This window comes from Onthophagus taurus, chromosome 7 (assembly GCF_036711975.1).
Source record: "Onthophagus taurus isolate NC chromosome 7, IU_Otau_3.0, whole genome shotgun sequence".
Lineage (NCBI taxonomy): Eukaryota > Metazoa > Arthropoda > Insecta > Coleoptera > Scarabaeidae > Onthophagus > Onthophagus taurus.
The window spans coordinates 39213107-39236314 of record NC_091972.1 but is presented as its reverse complement, the minus strand read 5'-3'; the positions used below and the strand labels follow the sequence as shown (position 1 = coordinate 39236314).

Below are 23208 nucleotides of genomic sequence, written 5' to 3'. Positions count from 1 at the left end.
TAAAAAAAAAAAAAGTTTACTGTGTGGTTTTGCCTGTACAACGGCAAAACATCTTTTGAAAAAAATTGAAACTTCTTCAGAAACAATTAACTAACGTTTATAATCTAGCTAGAACAAATAAGATTTATGAATTTTTAAACATTTCCTACCCACTTCGATACATTGTTTTTAGTTCTTAATTCTTAGAATACTATTTAAGAATGCTCAAGGTCTAAAAGGTTCCGACATTTCTCCGCTTTTGTCAATTTGATAATAGAATAACGCATAAAAAATAAGAGTTCGTGGAACTGCTTATGTCGGCATTTTCAGAATATCGCTTTCAGAGACTTAATTGGTTGAATTGTTTTAAAATGTAACAGGTGAAACTAAATTTATGTGGCTGAAGTTAGATTCACTCGCCAGACACAGATTCGAATATTTACAGTCGATCAAACAAGTAGTGGTCCTAAAATTTTATTTCAAATATGAACTTTTCTCACCACTTGGGAGCGTTTCACTCTAAAATCACGCTAAGTACTTAAGTTGAACCCTCTAGAACCCCCGTATCTAGAGATGGGGATGCTGGAGAAGGGTTTAATTTCTGATAATTTTATAGAGTAATTTTAGGATTTTTTTCTCATCCCCCGGGGGGTGCTTCACTTTGCAACTACGCTAAATAATTAAGTCGAACCCTCTAAAACCCTTGTGCACGATCAGCACCTCCGAATTTAGAGATGGGGATGCAGGGTGAGGGTTAATTTTTGTTAATTTTGTAGGGTAACTTTAGCATTTTTTTCTCATCCCCCGCGGAGTGCTTCACTTTGCAACCACGCTAAATAATTAAGTCGAATCCTCTAGAACCCCCGTGCACGATCAAAACCCCCGAATTTAGAGATGGAGATGCAGGGTGAGGGTTTAATTTTCGTTAATTTTGTAGGGTAACTTTAGAATTTTTTTTCTCATCCCCCGCGGAGTGCTTCACTTTGCAACCATGCTAAATAATTAAGTCGAACCCTCTAGAACCCCCGTGCACGATCAGAACCCCCGAATTTAGAGATGGGGATGCAGGGTGAGGGTTTAATTTTTGTTAATTTTGTAGGGTAACTTTAGGATTTCTTTTCTCATCCCCCGTGGAGTGCTTCACTTTGCAACCACGCTAAATAATTAAGTCGAACCCTCTAGAACCCCCGTGCACGATCAAAACCCCCGAATTTAGAGATGGGGATGCAGGGTGAGGATTTAATTTTTGTTAATTTTGTAGGGTAACTTTAGGATTTTTTTTCTCATCCCCCGTGGTGTGCTTCACTTTGCAACCATGCTAAATAATTAAGTCGAACCCTCTAGAACCCCCGTGCACGATCAGAACCCCCGAATTTAGAGATGGGGATGCAGGGTGAGGGTTTAATTCTTGTTAATTTTGTAGGGTAATTTTAGGATTTGTTTTCTCATCCCCCGTGGAGTGCTTCACTTTGCAACCACGCTAAATAATTAAGTCGAACCCTCTAGAACCCCCGTGCACGATCAAAACCCCCGAATTTAGAGATGGGGATGCAGGGTGAGGGTTTAATTCTTGTTAATTTTGTAGGGTAACTTTAGGATTTTTTTTCTCATCCCCCGTGGAGTGCTTCACTTTGCAACCACGCTAAATAATTAAGTCGAACCCTCTAGAACCCCCGTGCACGATCAAAACCCCCGAATTTAGAGATGGGGATGCAGGGTGAGGGTTTAATTTTCGTTAATTTTGTAGGGTAACTTTAGAATTTTTTTTCTCATCCCCCGCGGAGTGCTTCACTTTGCAACCATGCTAAATAATTAAGTCGAGCCCTCTAGAACCCCCGTGCACGATCAGAACCCCCGAATTTAGAGATGGGGATGCAAGGTGAGGGTTTAATTTTTGTTAATTTTGTAGGGTAACTTTAGGATTTCTTTTCTCATCCCCCGTGGAGTGCTTCACTTTGCAACCACGCTAAATAATTAAGTCGAACCCTCTAGAACCCCCGTGCACGATCAAAACCCCCGAATTTAGAGATGGGGATGCAGGGTGAGGATTTAATTTTTGTTAGTTTTGTAGGGTAACTTTAGGATTTTTTTTCTCATCCCCCGTGGTGTGCATCACTTTGCAATCATGCTAAATAATTAAGTCGAACCCTCTAGAACCCCCGTACACGATCAAAACCCCCGAATTTAGAGATGGGGATGCAGGGTGAGGATTTAATTTTTGTTAATTTTGTAGGGTAACTTTAGGATTTCTTTTCTCATCCCCCGTGGAGTGCTTCACTTTGCAACCACGCTAAATAATTAAGTCGAACCCTCTAGAACCCCCGTGCACGATCAAAACCCCCGAATTTAGAGATGGGGATGCAGGGTGAGGATTTAATTTTTGTTAATTTTGTAGGGTAACTTTAGGATTTTTTTTCTCATCCCCCGTGGTGTGCTTCACTTTGCAATCATGCTAAATAATTAAGTCGAACCCTCTAGAACCCCCGTGCACGATCAAAACCCCCGAATTTAGAGATGGGGATGCAGGGTGAGGATTTAATTTTTGTTAATTTTGTAGGGTAACTTTAGGATTTCTTTTCTCATCCCCCGTGGAGTGCTTCACTTTGCAACCACGCTAAATAATTATGTCGAACCCTCTAGAACCCCCGTGCACGATCAAAACCCCCGAATTTAGAGATGGGGATGCAGGGTGAGGGTTTAATTTTCGTTAATTTTGTAGGGTAACTTTAGAATTTTTTTTCTCATCCCCCGCGGAGTGCTTCACTTTGCAACCACGCTAAATAATTAAGTCGAACCCTCTAGAACCCCCGGGTATGATCAGAACCCCCGAATCTAGAGATGAGGATGCAGGGAGAGCAAAAAAGACACTGCTGATAGGTGGCTATCAGATTCCTGTATTGATGCCTTCGCGTTTGCATATTTGCAAAATTTTGCTGATATATATTATGTTGACACAGTCTCAACACAGTTTATGTTTTCAAACAATACCTCTCTGAAGCTACAAATTTATTCGGAATGCTTCAATAAGTACAGATACATATTAATTCCTTATAATATTAATTTTTCGCATTGGACTTTAATTGTTTTAAGTGTACCTAACCACTTAATATATTTTTTTGATCCAGGTCACACAAATGCCCAATCCAAAATTTTTAAAATGGTAAAAAAGTTTTTTTTACTTTACAACAATTTCAACAATTCTGATAACCAAATTGACGTGGATGAATGGAAAATGGCACCAAACTGTAAAAATCCCAAACAGTTGGATAGTGTAAACTGTGGCGTGTTTGTGACATTCTTTATTAACACCATAGGTGAAAGTGGAATCCATGATTTGTTTTTAAACCATAAAAACTTTGATCCCGAAAATCACAGAATTTTCCTTCAGAATTATTTATTGGAAAAATCTAGTGATATAAGGAAATATTGCCCTTGTTGTGGACTGTACAATGTATCAAAATACATTAACTGTAACCAGTGTCATCGTTGGTACCATTTCTACAATTGTTCCGATATTCCAAAAACCATTTCATTTGATGCTGCCTCCCATCCTTCCTTTCTTTTTAATTGTTTGTTTTGCCGAACATAGTCCCATTCCAATATTAAAAACATATTTTAACTGTTATTAACTTATATTTGTATTTTTCTGTACCAGCAAGAATGTAAACGTTATTTTTCATAGATATATATTCAAAGTGTTACTTTTATTATTTGTTAATATATTAATTTGTTTATTTTATTATTTATTAAGACATCATACATTGTCAATGCTTTTAAATTTTAAATAAATCATTGTTTCAACGTTATGGTTGTTTCATCAATATTTTCTTTTATTTCCTAATAAATTAAAAATAAATCCTTACTTCGCCCTGAGAGTATAACAATACTTTGCAAAAATGTTGTTCGCGCACGGGCTTTGTAGAGGATCCTTCCGAGTTATTTTACGTGGTTGCAGAGTGAAACACTCCACGAAGGATGAGAAAAAAAAATTGTAAAGTTACTCTACAAAATTAACAAAAATTAAACCCTCACCCTGCATCCCCATCTCTAAATTCGGGGGTTCTGATCATGCACGGGGGTTCTAGAGGGTTCGACTTAATTATTTAGCGTGGTTGCAAAGTGAAGCACTCCACGGGGGATGAGAAAAAAAATTCTAAAGTTACCCTACAAAATTAACGAAAATTAAACCTTCACCCTGCATCACCATCTCTAAATTCGGGGGTTGTGATCGTGCACGGGGGTTCTAGAGGGTTCGACTTAATTATTTAGCGTGGTTGCAAAGTGAAGCACTCCACGGGGGATGAGAAAAAAAATCCTAAAGTTACCCTACAAAATTAACAAAAATTAAACCCTCACCCTGCATCCCCATCTCTAAATTCGGGGGTTCTGATCGTGCAGGGGGGTTCTAGAGGGTTCGACTTAATTATTTAGCATGGTTGCAAAGTGAAGCACTCCACGGGGGATGAGAAAAAAAATCCTAAAGTTACCCTACAGAATTAACAAAAATTAAACCCTCACCCTGCATCCCCATCTCTAAATTCGGAGGTGCTGATCGTGCACGAGGGTTTTAGAGGGTTCGACTTAATTATTTAACGTGGTTGCAAAGTGAAGCACTCCACGGGGGATGAGAAAAAAAATCCTAAAGTTACCCTACAAAATTAACAAAAATTAAACCCTCACCCTGCATCCCCATCTCTAAATTCGGGGGTTCTGATCGTGCACGGGGGTTCTAGAGGGTTCGACTTAATTATTTAGCGTAGTTGCAAAGTGAAGCACCCCCCGGGGATGAGAAAAAAATCCTAAAATTACTCTACAAAATTATCAGAAATTAAACCCTCCTCCAGCATCCCCATCTCTAGATACGGGAGTTCTAGAGGGTTCAACTTAAGTACTTAGCGTGATTTTAGAGTGAAACGCTCCCAAGTGGTGAGAAAAGTTCATATTTGAAATAAAATTTTAGGACCACTACTTGTTTGATCGACTGTAAATATTCGAATCTGTGTCTGGCGAGTGAATCTAACTTCAGCCACATACTAAATTTGCATAAAAACTGCTTGGCAACAAATTCTGAATTCATTCCAACGTTTTACATTAAGGCAAAATGTTTAAACTAAGTCATTAAATCATGGATACTCTAAGGGTGGCAGAAAAAGTCGAAATGATTTTTATTTATGGAGAAAGTGGAAGAAGAGTTGCTGATGGTATAGCTTTGTATCGAGAACGTATTCCTGATCAAAATACGCCTTCGAGAAGTACCTTTTACAGAGTTGTGAATGATTTCACTAACACTGGAAATGTGGAATTAAGGGCCGGTTGTACCACCTCCCGATAAGTTTATCCGATAGATAAATTGGCGCACTTAGCCAATGAGAGCGCTTAAAACCGCTGTAACCATGGTAATTATCCGCTAGATAGTTTATCGGGAGGTAGTACAACCGGCCCTTAGAAAAAGAACTTGGCGAGCAACTGTAACTACTTTTACAAACAAAGGACAAATCAATAGACATAACATGCACTAGCTTTAGATCGGGATTATGCTGGGCGATGGATTGGAAGGGGAGGTCCAATTTCCTGACCTGCCAGATCATCTGATTTAACACCTCTTGATTTTTTTTTGGGGGCGTCCTTAAGGATTTTTTTTTTTTTTTGCGCTGAGGAGGAGAAAATGCTTTACGCACCCTGGCCTACAGTTGGCGCTTGTAGATGGTGATGGTGTTGGGAAATACTTCGGCCGAAAGTGTGGGACTCTAGTCCCTAAGTTACCCACTAAAAACTCCCCCTCTTTCCCCAGTTCCGGGACCACTCTTCTGGGTATTTCATCGGAGCATTTCGTGTGCTTGGGGATCCCCCATCCGTCTTCAGTGATTCTTCAGTACTTTAGTGGATCTACTGCACGTCAAATACAGGTACGTAGGCATCGAAGACTCCACGTCGGGTTAAGGTATGTATAACAAAATAAAAACATATGGTTACTTTTACGTTTGCATTTAAGACCGTTAACTTACGGCATCGGAGGGGGGTTCTTCGTCCCATCGGGGTTCCCCCCTCCGGCTTCAGCTGGTAGTTGTAGTAGCGTCGAATAAAGGATCAGAAAAGGCTATTCATCCTATCGGGGAGCCCTCTCTGTACTCAGCTTCGTGTAGATGGACTAGGGCGACATCCATTTCAAGTTTCTTCTGGGTGAGGACCTTCGTCAAAAAGGTAACGATTGTTGTCCAAGTCGCTTCGTCACTAATCATTTTGTTGACTAGCGTGTCGGGTGCTATAGGGCCTACATTTGCCGTCAACTCTTCCCTTTCGGTTTTCCATCTGTGGCAGTGGAACACTGTCTGTTCGGCGTCATCTGTCAGCCCATCCGTATATGGGCAAGCAGGGCTATTTACTTTTCCGATGTTCCAGAGGTATTTACGAAAATATCCTTGCCCCGTTAGGATTTGGGTAATGTAGTAATTGACTTCGCCGTGCTTTCGATCACGCCAAATCTGAATACGCGGGATCAGTCGAGCCGTCCATCTGCCTCGGGTTTCCTCGTCCCATAGCTTCTGCCATTTATCACAGGTATGCATTCTAGCCTGCTTACGCGCTTGTATCGGTTCCACTGCGTCTTTTGTCTCATATACCTCCTTTCTTTCCGCAGCTAGTAGGTCAAAGGGGGGTATGCCAGCGATTACAAGCACCGCAGGTCCTGACACTGTTCTATACGCAGATGTAATCCGCAGGGCACTTCTTCTTTGGACTGATATGAGACGTTTGCGGCTATCCTGCCTTAGATCATCGGTACAGATCTCGCAGCCGTATAACATTATGGTATTTGAGACCTCCATAAGTAATCTGCGCTTGGTCGCAGTCGGTCCGCCAACATTTCCTATTATGCGACTCAGCATTGTTGTAATTTTTGCCGCTCTATCGCAGGCACACCTCACATGATCTCGGAATGTTAGTCTATTGTCGAGCGTTACCCCCAAATATTTCAGGGCTTTCCGACTGACGATTTCGGTCTCTTGAACTTTGAAACCTATCTCCAGTGGTATGCGGCGTCCAGTAAGCAGGATGATTTCCGTTTTATCAGCCGCAAGGGCCAGACCGCGGTCCATCATCCAACAGCTTGTCCTTCTCATTACTCTGTTTATACTTCTCTGAGCCTCGGTTTCGTTCCGTGCCTGGATCACCGCAGCCAAATCGTCCGCGTAGCCCACAAGAAAAACTCCGTCAGGCATCTGCAGCCGCAGAATCCCGTCGTAGAAGACGTTCCACAGCACCGGGCCGAGGACGGACCCCTGCGTCACTCCGCACGTCATCCTCTTTGTTCTTGGGCCTTGTAGGGTATCGTAGGATAGAATCCTATTCGTGAAGTAACTTCCCAGAATCCGCATCAGATAGTCCGGGGTTGCGAAGTTTCGTTCCAAGGCATGGAGGATCTCCTCCCAGCGCGCAGAGTTAAACGCGTTTCTAATGTCTAAGGTGATCAGTACTACGATGGGCCTAGAGTAATGGTTTTTTCGTTGAGCCTCCTTAAAAGTTTGGACTATTTCTTTGACGGCTCCTATGGTCGATCTGCCAATGCGGAAGCCGTGCTGTCTGGTTGCTAGTCCGCCTGCGCTCTCTATTACATTATTCGGGGCGTCCTTAAGGATAAGGTATGTATATTTCTATACTATATTTCTATAAAGCAACATATACAATGCTATCTTATAGGTCGATGTATCAAAAATACACATGGGGTTGGGTTTCCTCGCTTCGTCACTATCAACGGAGTATTTAGGTATTACAATCGTCGAGAGGTAGCCTTTCTCGCGTTTTCTTTCATTGCTGACATTGAGAGCACTGAGGTGTAATGAGATTGAGCACTCAAAATACACATAAGTATCAAGGTTACATAACCTTGCGAATTTAAATTTTCCTTGCGAAATCAAATCCTTATTTGTTTTATCATAGTATACTTTAAAACGCTCTTTATTATGAACTAAAGTTTCTGCCGCGATTTTGTGTGTGTGAATTCTCAAATTTTCATAAAGGTTTTATTTTGATTGCTTTAAAAGCAAGCAACTGGTTCTTAAAAGTGATGATTTATTGTAAATGTTTGTTTTTTTTTACAAAAATATACTTTATCTACTATATTTTGTCTTCTACTTTACTATATTAAATTTAAGAAATGATCGTACAATAAAATGTTTATAAATGATAGCTTATAAATTGTAACCCATAAAATTAGGTGAATGAAAGTTATCTCTTTTCGATTAATGTTATTTATTGATTCCTTTCATGATTTCTAAGAAAAGTCCATCCAAAAATGATTCCTTCACCATGAAATTAGTGACATCCGTTCTTTCACTTTTTATTTTTGTCAGCGCATCTATAATTGAACACAAATCAGAGTTCTTAATGGAAACAGTTAAAATGTACTAAAAAAATACAGGAATTAAAAATACATATTTTTAAAATAAATCCATGAACTATACATTTTTATAAGTTACTTTAGAAACGTCCACAAGCAACTCTATTAAAGCGTGTAATATTGGGTCGCATGGTTCACCCGTCTTTACTTTGATTTGAACAATATGACCGAGGTTAAACCTTTCTTTTAATTCATTTGCCGTATAACATTCATCATGTTTAACTCCCTCCACTCCCATTACTAAGAATCTGAAATGAAATGGTAAATTTTTGCTCGTATTATATTAAATACCTAACGACCAAGAATCGGAAATGTTTGTTACTTGTAACTACTGCCTTCAAACTTTTTAATAAAAGTAAATAACATTAGTTTCTGATTGGTTGGTAATTCGATGTATGTGTCATGAAATATCTGGGCATTATTTAATATAAGTTACTTCGATTCAAATTTACAACCAGTTAGAAACGTTTTTCTGTTTAAAGTTAAACAAACATAATGTCACTATTCAAACTAAAGCAGTTTCAATTATTCTTGATCGCACAGTACATATATCTATCATTACTTATCACAGAGTAATTCATATTCATTCATAGCATGTGACGTAAAAAGTAAAGCTGATTTCAAACGTGCTTTAGTTTCCATTAAGAACATCATTAGTTTTTCTCTGCTTTCTGGATCAAGGCCCGATGTAGGTTCATCGACTATAATAATATCGGGATCTTTTATCAGTGCTATGCAGATATTTAATTTTCTCTTATTCCCTCTGCTGTAAGTACCACATGGCTTATTTTTAAATTTATCTAAATCGCATTTTTCAAGTAATTCATCTATGATTTTCTCGTCAATGAATGGATTTCTTAATTTGCCAAAGTAAGTAAGTAGCTCTTTTCCAGTAAAAGAATATAGTAAAGAATGTTGTTGAGGACAATATCCAATTAATGACTACAAAAAAAAATGAGTAGGTAAGTTATCAGCAATTTCAAGACCTTGACCTTAAAATTATTCAAGGTCAAGAGCGTGAAATAAACGAGAGAGAAAAATCTTAAGAAAAATAAAGGGACCAATCAAGGATGAACCACGAACTGTATCAAAAATACATGAGGAACAACGAGTGTCAGAATATATATATAAAGCTCAAACGGTGAACATGAGCAGGGCATGTTCAGAGAATATCGGATGGAAGAGTACCAAAGAAGATACTAGCAGAACTGCTTAAAGGTTGATGGCCGGTTGGTAAATCCAAAGCATGATGCGGATGACGTTTGGAAGGATGCCAGGAACATGTTAGGAGCTGTAAACTGGAAAAGAGCATCAGAGATCAGTGATGGATGGAAGAGGAAAATTGAGTAGGCTAAGGCTCTTATTGGGCTATAACGCCATTGGATGGATGTACTTTTCATTCTTTTAAGATATATTCCAAATTTTGCATTTAAGTGTTATTATGCACATTATATCAACAATTCTAATCCGAAATCCTACTTTTTATGTCGAAAGAAAAACAGAAGACAACTCAATGCGAATATCAAGAAGATTAAAAACATGTATACTAGTTGACAACAAATAGTCTATGCATTATACCAGTGGTATTCAAACTATGGGTCGCGACCCAAAATGGGGACGCGAAAAGTTTTTTCGGGGTCGCAAGGTGGATGAAATAATTCCAAATAAATTTAGTAGAATACATACACATATATTAGTTTCTAAAACGTATAATTTCATTTTAAATTTTTGATAAATTACTGTAATTTTAAAATCAACAAATTTTGAACGAACTATATACGGTGTGGGAAAAGTCAGTTAACTGCTACTAATAATTTATAGATAATTAGTTAATAATCAGTAATTTATTGTAAATTTAGTCAAATTTAATCCTTTTTATTCATTTAATTTAATAAGTACAAATATTTTAATGCAATTTCATATTTTTTTATTAATATCGGTTAACTGACTTCTCGCACCCTGTATATGGAACGACGTCGCGTACAGCCGACATAAAAGTAGATTGGCCTGTGAAGGTCACTACTGCGCCGAAGTGGGAGTGCGACGGTTAATCGTTAAAGAGAGAGACGGTTCAACCGTTTGCCAGTGCGCATCTGACCTTCACAGGCCAATCTACTTTGGGCCGGCAGTAATTCGTTTTCGGGGAATCACATGACTTGGCAAACAAGTTCAGCGTGGCGCATTTGCGAGTGTAGTTGTTATTTAGCAATAAAATTTCGTGTTTAACTTACAATTAGTACTTGTCATAAACGGACAACTTAACATACAAATTTCAAAATCATGGATAAGTGGCTAAAAACTGGTAAAATAATTGATAAAACAGACAATGGAGAAACAAATATCGAGAAGAGTGCTTCGATTTCGGTTAATTTATCTTCCGACACGGACCAAATACGTGCTGAAGCTTCTGTTTCCTCAGCGTCGACAAATAAAGAAGTAAAAGCAAACAAACGGGTTCGTAAGTTCGATGATGAGTTTATAAAATATGGTTTCGTATGTACTGAAGATGATGAACCAAGGGCTAGATGTGTAATGTGTCTGACAGTGCTGTCAAACGAATCACTGAAACCAAATAAACTGCAGAGACACCTACACACGAAACACCCAGAATCCGTAGGTAAACCCGTTGAATTTTTTCAGAAAAAAGTAGGTCATTTGAAATGTAAACAAAATTTTATGACTACTTTTACCGACGTTAACAAAAAAGCATTGGAGGCTTCATATCGAGTGAGCTATCGTATAGCAAAATCTATCAAACCGTACACAATTGCTGAAGACTTAATTGCTCCAGCAGCCCAAGATATAGCAGCCATTATGTTTGGCGAAAAGAAAATGCAACAAATATCTCAAATACCACTCTCGGATACAACAGTTAGCCGCAGAATATTTGAAATGGCAGAAAATGTGGAAAACGAAATTATAATGAGAATTCGAAAAAGTAAATTTTTTAGTCTTCAATTGGATGAATCTACGGATTGCCAAAATGCTGCACAACCAATTTGTTTTGCAAAATATGAATACAAAAATGAAGTAGTTGACTTTCTTTTTTGCAAGGAACTACAAAGAACTACGGGTGAAGAAATTTTTAAATCGGTAAACTCTTACATCACGGGAAACAACAATATTTCTTGGGAAAATTGTGTGGGTGTGTACAGTGATGGAGCTCGTGCCATGGTTGGAAAACACAGCGGACTTCTAGCCCGAATCAAAGAAGTTTCACCCAATGTAACATGAAAAACATGCCACCGAACTTAATGTCTGTCTTAGATACTGGAGTTAAAATAATAAATTTTATAAAGGCGCGTCCTCTGAACTCAAGGATTTTTGCGCACATATGCAAAAAAATGGGTAGTGAGCATCAGCATCTTCTTTTACATACAGAGGTTCGTTGGCTTTCGAGGGGTAGGGTTCTAACGAGACTATTTGAACTTAAAAAAGAAGTGTTTGTGTTTTTAAATGATAATGATAAAGACAAAAAATTTACAAACTTTTTAACCGATGAAGAATGGCTATGTAGGTTACCTTACTTAAGTGACATTTTTCTCAAATTAAACGAGTTGAATTTAAGTCTTGAAGGTGAACAATTAAATATATTAGTGGCCAATGATAAAATTAAAGCCTTTACAAAAAAAATAGATTTGTGGTGCTCATACTGCAAGGAGAATAATTTTGCAGCATTTCCAACATTAGAATGTTTTGTTATAGAAAACAAGTTCAAAGTTATTTAATCGATTGTTAAAGATATAACATCTCAATTGACAGATTTAAAATGTCAATTTAGTACTTATTTTCCGGAAGATTTTTCTAACTTTGACTGGATTCGAAATCCCTTTCAATGTAAATTACCCATTTCATTTTAGTGAAAAACTAATTGAGTTATCATCTGATGGAGAATTACAATTAATTTTCAAAGAACTTAAATTGAGCAATTTTTGGCTTAAAGTTCGAAATGAATATCCAGAACTGTCTGATGAAGCTCTGAAGGTATTATTACCATTTGCGTCATCTTATATGTGCGAGTTGGGATTTTCCCAATTTCTCTACCTAAAATCGAAATACCGAAACAAAATAGCAATAGAGCCACCTTTAAGACTCAAATTGAGCAAAATAGAGCCAGATATATCAGCACTTGTAAATAAGAAACAGGCTCACAGATCTCATTAAATTTTTTTCTTTTGTATTGATTTTTGATGAAGTTCCTACGTGTACGCCATATTATAATTTTAATAGTTATAAATCGTTAATGTTGATTTTGAACCTAATATTTGTTAACTGCAGAGTTGATATTCTGCTTATTGTAGGTACTTGTTTTAACATAATATATTTGCTATGTATGAAACAAAAAAAATAAAAACAAATTAACATCTTCTTGATATAATAATACCTCTCCCAATTTTTGGAACAACTAGAATTAAATTATTATTTTAAGTTTGGGTCGGCATGTCACCTCTGTGTACCATTTGGGGTCATGCAGCCAAAATGTTTGAATACCACTGCATTATACTGTTGTATCTAAAAACATACATGTTTGTCTTTATAAATTACACCTTCGTCTGGTTGTTCTTGATTTGTTAGTATTTTAAATGATGTAGTTTTACCGGATCCATTAACTCCAATGAAACCACAACATTCTCCTTTGGATACCTCAAAAAGAAAATAATAATACATAACATTATAATGCAAAAAACTTAACTTAAATAAAAATGTTATTACCTCAAATGATTGATCTTTAACAACTTTTATAGGAGCCGATTTGAATATTGATCCTAATATACCGCTTTTGTAGCTTTTTTGTACTCCTTTAGCGCCAAATGTAACATTTTCTTCAGGCTTTCTGAAAATATTTTTCCAATATGTATTTCCACTATCCATTATAATGATTGTAAATAATATAATCACAGCCGATACAGTGCTTATATAAAGATAAAGTGGATATGGTATATAAGCTCTCTCTTCTGTACACTTAACACTTTCTGGATCTAAAACCAACACAAGATTGTAATAGTTTTTAAAATATCAAGAGTTTAAATTTACCGCAGCAAGGTAAAGGTGTATCATAACAGATTATTTCTTTTTGTTCCGGTGTTTTCACATCCCAATTGTGATTGTTGATCATTTTTTGGCAAAAAACGGATAAAGTGTAAGTAAAAACAACATGAGGATCGATTATCGAAAAAATGTAAAGAAATAATTCTAGACCAAAATATTCCTTGAGTACAAACGTCATAGCAACCAGAACCGAATTTAACATATTCAGTATTAATAATACCGCAATTGCATTCGAAACTGATGATTGGAAAAAGCAATAAAGATATGTATGCGGAATCATAGTTATCCCATACAAAATCAGGATACTTACTAAATTCCCTAAAACAATAATCAATTTAAATTCGAGATAAACATGTTTACAAAATGTAATAGTTACAATAACCACTTGTTTGCAGTATCACGAAATTTAAAGTGGAAGCTATTCCCAAAACCATAATCGGTATTATAATAATAATAAGATACAATAGTATATCTATAACGTAATTAAAAAACCAGTAAGGAAGTGAATTTAATTTGTAAATCCTGGATAAGGTTTTTATAAATGAGCTTGTTTCTAATGTCGGCAAAGCAGAAAACATAACGACAGAAAATAAACAAGCGTTCGACAAAAGTATCACCCAAGATATGATGTAATCCGCTAAAAATACGTTCTTGGGTTGATTTCCGTGTTTCGCTGATCTTAAAGGTGTATTCGAAGCAATTATTTCACGATTTTCGTCAGTTAAATATTTTACAAGAACGTTTGTAATTAAATTTAAGGATATAGGAGCTCCATGAATGGGGTGATTTCCATACATGACCATAATTTTTAGAGGTTTCGAGGTTTCATCGCAAATAATCTTGGCCCCCACTATTAGCTTCTGTTTGTATTCTACAATATTATTAAATCCAACGTCGATTACAGCTAAAAAAAAACAAAAATAGTCGTATTAAATTTATTAACAATTTCACATAATTTTTACTTTTCGAAATGTTTTCAACTTTATGTGCTCTTGACGAAGTCGATTCGACTAGACTTGTAAATATGCGTTCTATCTTCGTTCCATCACAATTCGTTTCATAATAGACTTTTGTGATCCCGTATGAATCTAAACTAAGCGGGAGTCTTTTACCATCTTTGCTAAGGTTTCTATATCCGCTGTCGTTCATGGTAAAAGTTAAGACGAAAAATAAATAAAAGAGAATAATCTAAAGAATTAGAAATTGATGCAAAGAATTAGTTAAAAACAAATATTGAGATTAAGGCCATTTTTTATTAAAATCTAATCAATTAAAACCGTGTTTTCCTGGAGTAATATTCATTCAGGAATGATTACGAACAATATGATTACACAGTGCAACAGCAATTCTGGGGGGTAAAAAATTTTAAGTCAGGGTGAAAGTACTAGGTCAATATAGTAAAACCTCCAAAGGGTTTGGCGTTCTCAGCCCAAACTTTTTTTTTATGGCCTTTTATATTTCTTTCATTATTGATGTTTGTTTGCTTAGTTTTTCAGTTATAACTCAAGAATCATTGATGATTTCTCATTTCCTTCTTCAGCAAAGACTAAGGCTTAGCTAAGGCTTAAATAAATGATTTTCATTAATATATCCATGTAAAAAATTAAGTTGGGCTAATTTTATAGACTGAAATTTTCAAAAAATTGTCAAATTTCGAAAAAAAAATTCCCTTTGAAAAATAACATCTTTACTCGAGAGTTCTACGAATTGTAACTATAAAAGAGTATTCTAATATAAGTATATAGTAATATAGTGGTACTATATTAGAGAGAGATAGAACAATATTTATTTGGAATATAAAAATAATAACTATAACAAATACGAATAAATTAAAAAAATACACTGACCGGCAAAAAAAACCGGCCACTAAAATTTAGCCACAATTTCAAAGCAGGGTTTCTCGCGAACCACTAATTCGATTTTGATGATTCTTTTTTTGATTGAAAGGTTGATTCTTCTGTAACAATCCTGCCATAAAAATTTTTATTCGGACATTAATTTGAGCATATATGGGGTGCAAAAATGAGAATAATTTTTTTTCTCGAAATTTTTATTACCCTGTGGGGTGCAGATGCTACAGCAGAGGGTGTTAACTGGAATCAAACGGTAGCCCAATCTTTTCTGAACAGTTTGTTTTTTTATTCACTCTATTATCTCTACTACTAACGAAGATGCAGTGTTTTAGAGCGAACGCCTGTGAAAACAAAACAAACAAGCATAACAAATCTAAGGTGGAGCGCTAGGTAGCGTATGAGAGTTGTTTCGAATAGTAAATTGACGGTTGTTAAAGATGCCGTTGTCAGTAACTGATGTTGCCCGTATTGTTACTTTAATTGAGGATGGCAAAAGTCAGCGGTACGTTGCCTATACGTTGGGTATACCACGAACAACAGTTCAGGATACCTAGAACCGATATGTGGAAACAGGAAATTTTACTAGGCGGCAAGGTTCCGGTAGAAGATGAGTGACAACGGCAGTTGATGACCGATTTATTATTCTAAAAACTCTGAGAAATCGTAGAACGACAGCTGTAGAAACTCGCCATCGTCTTCAAATGGTGCGTGGGGTTGATGTAAGTGAAAGAACCATTCGTCGAAGACTTGCAAAACACAGCGCCTGCTCCAAAGACATCGGCGAGCACCAAATTGAAGAATTTGGGCGCGTACATACAAATTGGGGAATGGAACAATGGAGTAAGGTGCTCTTCACTGACGAGTCCCGATTTTGTCTCCGTTCACCTGATGGTCGAGTATGAGTGTGGAGACGTCGTAATGAAAGCTTTGCGACCTGCACAATTTCGGAAAGAGTACCTTTCCATGGAGGTTCGGTCATGGTATGGGCGGGTATTTCGACGGAAACGCATACAGCGCCCATCTTTGTTGAAAATGTCACGCTAAATGCCCAACGTTATATCCAAGATATTCTGCAAGAAGCTGTCGTGTCCTCCCATTTGATTGTTGATAGTAGACAAAACCACTACTCATCCGTAAAAAGGACTTTCCTCCATTGCTCGATTTCCCAATTCACATGTAAGCGTGCAGATTGAAGACGGGTTCGTCGATATCTTGGAAGCAGCCTCGGTCCTTTGGCAGCCTTCTTGCAGCCAGATTACTTCTAGCAAGTTTTCAGCAAATGGTTCTCTCACTGACATCAACAACGTGCACCATTTGAAGACGACGCCGAGCTTCTATAGCTGTCGTTCTGCGATTGCTTAGAACAATAAAACGGTCATCAGCTACTATTGTCACTCATCTTGTTTTCACAGGCGATCGCTTTAAAATACTGCATCTTCGTTAGTAACAAAGATAATAGAGTGAATAAAAAAAGAAAATACTCAGAAAAGATTGGGCTACTGTTTGATTCCAGGTAGTACCCTCTGCTGTAGCAGTTGCACCCCACAGGGTGTTACAAATTTCGAGAAGAAAAGTTTTTCTCATTTTTCTCAACCCGTATATGTTCAAATTAAAATCAGAATCAAAATTTCTATCGCAGGATTATTATAAAAGAATCAACCTTTCCATTAAAAAAATAATCATCAAAATCGAATGCGCGGTTCGCGAGAAAGCCAGCTTTGAAGTTGTGGCTAATGTATAGTGGCCGGTTTTTTTTGCCGGTCAGTTTACATATATAAAACAAATATAAGATACGTCCAAAAGGGCTATAGACCTGAGTCTTCCTGCCCGAAGACCATTGATTTGATGAAAACTAACAAAAATTAAGGACAAACAAAGTTTATATGTTCATAAACATTGCTTTAGAGTGTCATCGCTATCGCAATCATCGCTGTCATCAGTTTCTAAGCCACACATAATGTCAACTTGTGACTCCATTGCTGACCCTACTGCAACTTCTGAAAATTCCTCATCATCGGGATAATCCATGTCTTCGAACACATGTCTACCCCACCAGCTCAGCGACTGTTTTCCTCTGTATCTGTGATTTGTTTTTTTTATTAAAATGAGTTTGAAAAAAAATCTCATAGATATTACTTAATTTTACATGACATAGCAACTTGATGATAGACTTGTTCATCAGATTCAGTGGCCAATTTTCTGCTGAAGTAGTGCAGATGATGTAAATAGTGAATTTTCAATGTGACGCCAATTTTCGAGAACAATGTTAACATCCTGGCGACAGAAACATCGTAGTTGCTAGAACGATGCTTTCCCAACAAGCCTTCTATTACTTCTTTAATTGCATTCCAAGCATTCAATTGAGCGTTAATCAAAATATTGTTAAATGCGTCACTTTTAATAAGCTTTCGTATATCTGGACCATTTAGTACGCCTAATGGAAAAAATGAATTTATTGCGATAGAAAATCATGAGAAATATGTTTGAAAAAATATGAGTCTCGGTAAATTAATTTCAAACACAAGAAAACTGTATCTCGTTTGGCGACAGTTTTGATGAAACAATTCCAGTTTCTTAACAATTCCAAGTTTAATGTGCAATGGAGGCAGCAATATCTTCTCTTTCGGCACCAGAGGTTTACGAATAATATTGGCCATTTCTAACCTGCTGTGGTTTCTATGATTCCATTCGTGGCATGCATATTGGTTTCCGGTAAACCTTGTGTCCCAATCGCACAAAAAGCACATATATTTTATATAACCGCTTCGAAGGCCGCAAAGCAATGCTACAACTTTTAAATCGTAGCATATGCGCCACATATGTTTAGCGTAGTTAACCATTTTTAAAATATGTTCTAGTGCATCATATGTTTCTTTCGTTTCTGTACTATACGCGATTGGAACTGAAGGTTTTTCATTGGTCTTATGCAGCAAAACCTCTTTCAAGCTGAATTTTGAACAGTCATCTGCTTCATGTTTTATTTCCATTGCGTCCATCAATTTTCCTACATCCGAGCAATATGCAGAGTTTTTTCATCATTCACAACAAATAAATTTTGGAGTGTTGCCTGACGACTTCGATATGCTGTGACTTTCGTACCGGCTGCCAAAAGATTGTTTGATTTCAAAAACGAAACCAGCTGTTCTGATTTATGCTGTATCAATTCCAATTTAGCAATAATGGAATCAAACTGATGTTGATTTATTAAATTAGGCTGATTGGATACAGATGGCTCGGGATCATCACTTGAATCATATGTTGCTGCAAAAGTCGGAGCAGTCACAGAGAATAGAATATCTGGGCTGAAACATTTTGGCACAGGAATGTAGCACGACTGAAGCAATGGTCTTTGGCCACTTGCAACACCAACGTAATTATACGATTTTCTTACAGTTTTTCTTAATGCGGCTTCTTTATTCGCACATGCTTAGCAATTCAATGGATTGTGACCGTCGCCAGGATTAGTCCAAATCATTGGAACACCGAATGGCATAGATTCACGTCTTCTATTTTTCCAATCCATTAGACAATTGTAACAACTTTTACACACTATATTTGACACCCAATTTTTGTTCACTACAACATTTTGGTGGGAGTACATCTTGTATGTTTGAACAAAATATCCACTGAAATTTCCCTTTTTTTCATGTTTTGACACATATTTACCACAGCAATAGCAAAAGCTATTTAAATCTGGCTTACACACTTCCATTTTTCGCGTTAAATTGAATGTTTATGTCCATACAAAATGTGAAATACGTATTGTGGAGCGTATACCACATAAGAATTGTTTTATTATTTTGTTATAATAAAAAATATTCAATTTTAATGATAACGTGTATTTTAGGTTTTCATAGTAATGCTGTTAAACCAAGGACAGTAGAATCTAACAAAATAACTGTCCATGAAAAAAACAAAGATAAATGACTGTTAATTGCCCTATTAACTGTCATTGCGGGGCATGGCTATTTGCCACGCCCTGTTAGCTGTCATTACGGGGCGTGGCAAATGGTGTGACGTATTTGCAGGCAGGTTGTCACAACAATGGATGTGTCAAATGTAGCATGCATTTTTTTTCGAACTCATTTTAATAAAAAAACAAATCACATATACAGAGGAAAACAGTGGCCGAGAGCAATACTTGCGGAAATTTGCTGGTGGAGTAGATTTGTGTTCGAAGACATGGATTATCCTGATGATGCAGAATTTTCAGAAGTTGCAGTACCCAGCCCCGAACAATCACCATCGAAAAGGCCTAGACTCTAGAGCAATGTTTATGAACATATAAACTTTGTTTTTCCTTAATTTTTGTTAATTTTCATCAAATCAATACTCTTCGGGCAGGAAGACTCAGGTCTATAGCCCTTTTGGACTTATCTTATACGTGTTTTATAGATTTTTTTTTTTTTTCAAAATTTGACAATTTTTTCAAGATTTCAATCGATTAAATTAGTCCAACTACATTTTTTACATGGATATATTAATGAAAATTATTTATTTAAGCATTAGCTAAGTCTTAGTCTTTGCTGAAGAAGGAAATGAGAAATCATCAATGATTCTTCAGTTATAAGTTATAACTGAAAAACTAAGCAAACAAACATCAAGATAAGGAAAGAGATATAAAAAGTTATAAAAGAAAAGTTTGGGCTGAGAACGCCAAACCCTTTGGAGGTTTTACTATACTGGCCAAGTACTTTCATCCTAACTTGGAATTTCTCACCCCCCAGATAATGACCCCGAAAATGTTCCACAGTGTTATATTTATAGTATACTGCCAGTGTTGTCAAAAATTTTTGAAATGCTACTGAAAAATCAATTAATCAATTATTTTGAAACTAATAATATTTTTAACAAACAACAATTTGGCTTTAGAAAAGGACTCTCTACGGCACTGGCTATACAAAATTTTATCGAGTATGTGGTCGATGGTTTTGAGGCGTCGCAATACACTGAAGCTAGTTTTTTGGATCTTACCAAAGCTTTTGATTGCGTGTCCCATTCTATTTTAATGCGTAAATTGTACGCTTACAATTGCGCCCCGGACGCTTGCAAGCTTTTGTCATCTTATCTTACAAATAGAAGTCAATTTGTTAAATTTAACTAGGTGATGTCTAACCCTGGGAACATTACAAGTGGTGTTCCTCAGGGGTCAATTTTGGGTCCTATTTTATTCTTAATATATGTAAATGATTTGCCTTTTTTCCTGAGTGGTGGAAGCTCAAGTTCAATCTTGTATGCGGATGACACAAGTTTGCTGACAAAACATGATTCTGACGTTGATGCCAGGGGATTGCAAGATTTAATGTTAAAATCGGCAAGGCATTGGTTTGCAAGTAATCGTCTAACACTGAATGCTGATAAAACAGAAGTAATGACCTTTACACTAAAGCAAACTACTATTAAATCCTATGTAGCGGATAGAGGAGTCAGGTTTTTGGGTGTTCATCTGGATTCCGGGCTTACCTGGAATGTTCATGGTGAGAAATTAGCTTCACGCTTAAGCTCCACTGCCTTTCTGTTGGGTCGTCTGTCTGAGTTTTCCTCTACTCGGGTATTGCGTTCCGCGTATTTTGCGCTTTTTCAGAGCCATCTAAGTTATGGGTTACTGGCCTGGGGACATGATCAATAATGGGGACCCGATCAATAAAAGAATATTTGGGATTCAAAGAAGAGCTATTAGAAATATTGCTAACTTGAACTATACTGATGACTGTAGGCCTTCTTTTATCAAATTAAAAATATTAACACTTCCTTCATTATATATTTTGGAATGTTTAAAGCTCACTTTTTTACATCATAGTCAGCACAGGAAAAATAGTGATTTTCACAATTATGGCACTAGGGGGAGGAATGACATTAGACCGGAGGCACTGCGACTGGAGAGGTCGAGAAACGCATATAATTACTATGGAGTGAAGTTCTTCAATGTCTTGCATTGTGGTTATAGAAGCTTACCTTATAAGGCTTTTGTAACCAAAATTAAAAATGTTTTAGTGGGGAAGGCGTATTACTCCATAGATGATTTCTTAAACGATATACAGTCCTTCGATTGATATTTTTATGATGTATTACGACTGTGCCTTTGTTTGCTACTGACCGGACACCGATTTATTACACCGATTATTTTATCAGGGGTTTAATGTAATGTAATGTATTTAGTAATTTATTCTTTCTTATATATGTTTTTATGTTGTATTTCTATTTCGATTGTGACGAATGTATGCCCTCTGGGTTATTAACATAATAAATTATTATTATTATTATCTACAAGATTAAGGAAACGTATAACCAAACTCTTATTGTTGGTGTTTGGATTTAGCAGATCCCGCTATACAAAATCGTTTATGTGATTTTAAAATTTGAGGTTGGTACCGAACATTGGGCCATTTGGCTTAGGAAACAGGAACGAACGAGGTCAAATGCTACAGGACTACTTGAGCTCTGAAAGTTTAATTTGCATCGACACTCACTTAAAGAAACCACCCCATAGGAGGTGCACATAGGAAAGCCCAAACAATAGGGTAAAAAATGAGAACGACATGAGAGATCTACAGCGATGTCAGTGTCTTCAACTCATTTAATATTGGCAGCAACCATAAAGCGAAAATCAGTGTCGACACTAAGCTGGAGAGGCGCAAACTGATAAAGAGCTGTGGTTATCCAACTTTGGCAAAACTAGAGCAAAGGTAACCCGAATATCAGGAAACCATCCAGACGAAGGTGTAATCAACGAAAGCTTTGCGTCGCATATACCTCGACGAACTATCTGCGAAGATCACCAACAGCGTTCAAGAGGCAAACAAAAGAATATCCGCCCGTACCAAATCAAGGGGCAAAAGATTCAGTGCCAATACGATGATCCCCATAGAGGAGCGACGTCAAACAAATAGAGACGCGGATGCATCCACCGCGATAAAACCCTCAACAAGATCATACCGAAAGAAATCCGGAAAGATCTGAGAAACCATATTGAAGAATCAATATGGTTTCTCAACAAGCAATCGCCAACAATACCAACATGCGAATTCAACGATTCAAGATAACTTGAGGAAAAACACATATCTCCAAGATGAAAAACGAACCGAGAGAAATTGTCACAAAAATCGTGAATGTAGTGAAAATCGTCGAGAACTTTTATCGCAAATAATACAGTACGGCGATCCCATCTTAAATATGGGCTCAGAGGAGATACTATAGATTGATAGTGATGAATTGCTTTAAGGAGGATGAGGAACGAAAAAGTACCTGGAAAAGACAGAGTTACAGGCGAAATGCAAGATGAAAGGGAAATCACTGGAGGCATTGCTCATCCTATGGAACAGATGCCTGTAGGAACAGAGGATTCCAACAGCCAGCGTGGAGAAATGCGAAGGTTACCCTGCGGTCCAAAAAAAGGCGATTGCCCAAGAAATTCAAGCAAACGTCGAAAAGTCGAACAAACGGGTTTTCGAAAAGGCTATAGCACGATATATCACCTCCAAATCATGGATATGCTAATCGAGAAGACTTCGTCGAGATATGACCAATACTAGAAGTAATGGACAAGATGAAAACTGATTCACGATACTCTAACCTTGTCCAATAGATTTATATTTTACCAATGCAACACTAACTGGATGAAGATATGCCGACGAAGAAGATCCTACACTATTCATGTTAGCACTGGAGAACATCTTCGAGAAATTACCTTCGGTGGAGACTATCAATATTGAGGACACCTACCTAAATTACCTGAAATTCGTGGATGACATCGTACTGATAAGCAGGGCATAGAAAAGTAGACCACCGAATTAACAAGAAGGATAGTATTGACATGGGCAGCGTTTGGGAAACTCGACATCATCCTCAAAAACCCAGCTGTGTCTATTAACCAGAAAGGGAAAGTGTTCGAATTAATAGGCTAAGGACAAACCAAAAAGAGCCATGGAGAAG

General features: G+C 37.0%; 2 protein-coding genes across 2 annotated transcripts in view; one reads left to right on the top strand and one right to left on the bottom strand.

Moving 5' to 3' along the window:
• The window catches only part of LOC139430771 (uncharacterized), a 154987-nt gene that overhangs the window by 51778 nt on the left and 80001 nt on the right, over window positions 1–23208 (top strand). The window lies entirely within an intron of this gene.
• LOC111421256 (phospholipid-transporting ATPase ABCA3-like) overlaps window positions 8027–23208 on the bottom strand; it is a 41573-nt gene continuing 26391 nt past the window's right edge. Inside the window, exons 7-14 of the mRNA XM_071198047.1 lie at window positions 14386–14611; window positions 13800–14327; window positions 13409–13741; window positions 13088–13353; window positions 12899–13018; window positions 8937–9316; window positions 8439–8622; window positions 8027–8381 (exon numbers count right to left, since the gene is read on the bottom strand). Of these exons, the coding sequence (XP_071054148.1) occupies window positions 8223–8381; window positions 8439–8622; window positions 8937–9316; window positions 12899–13018; window positions 13088–13353; window positions 13409–13741; window positions 13800–14327; window positions 14386–14611 (2196 nt within the window). The 3' untranslated portion in view covers window positions 8027–8222. The remainder of the gene's footprint in view (window positions 8382–8438; window positions 8623–8936; window positions 9317–12898; window positions 13019–13087; window positions 13354–13408; window positions 13742–13799; window positions 14328–14385; window positions 14612–23208) is intronic.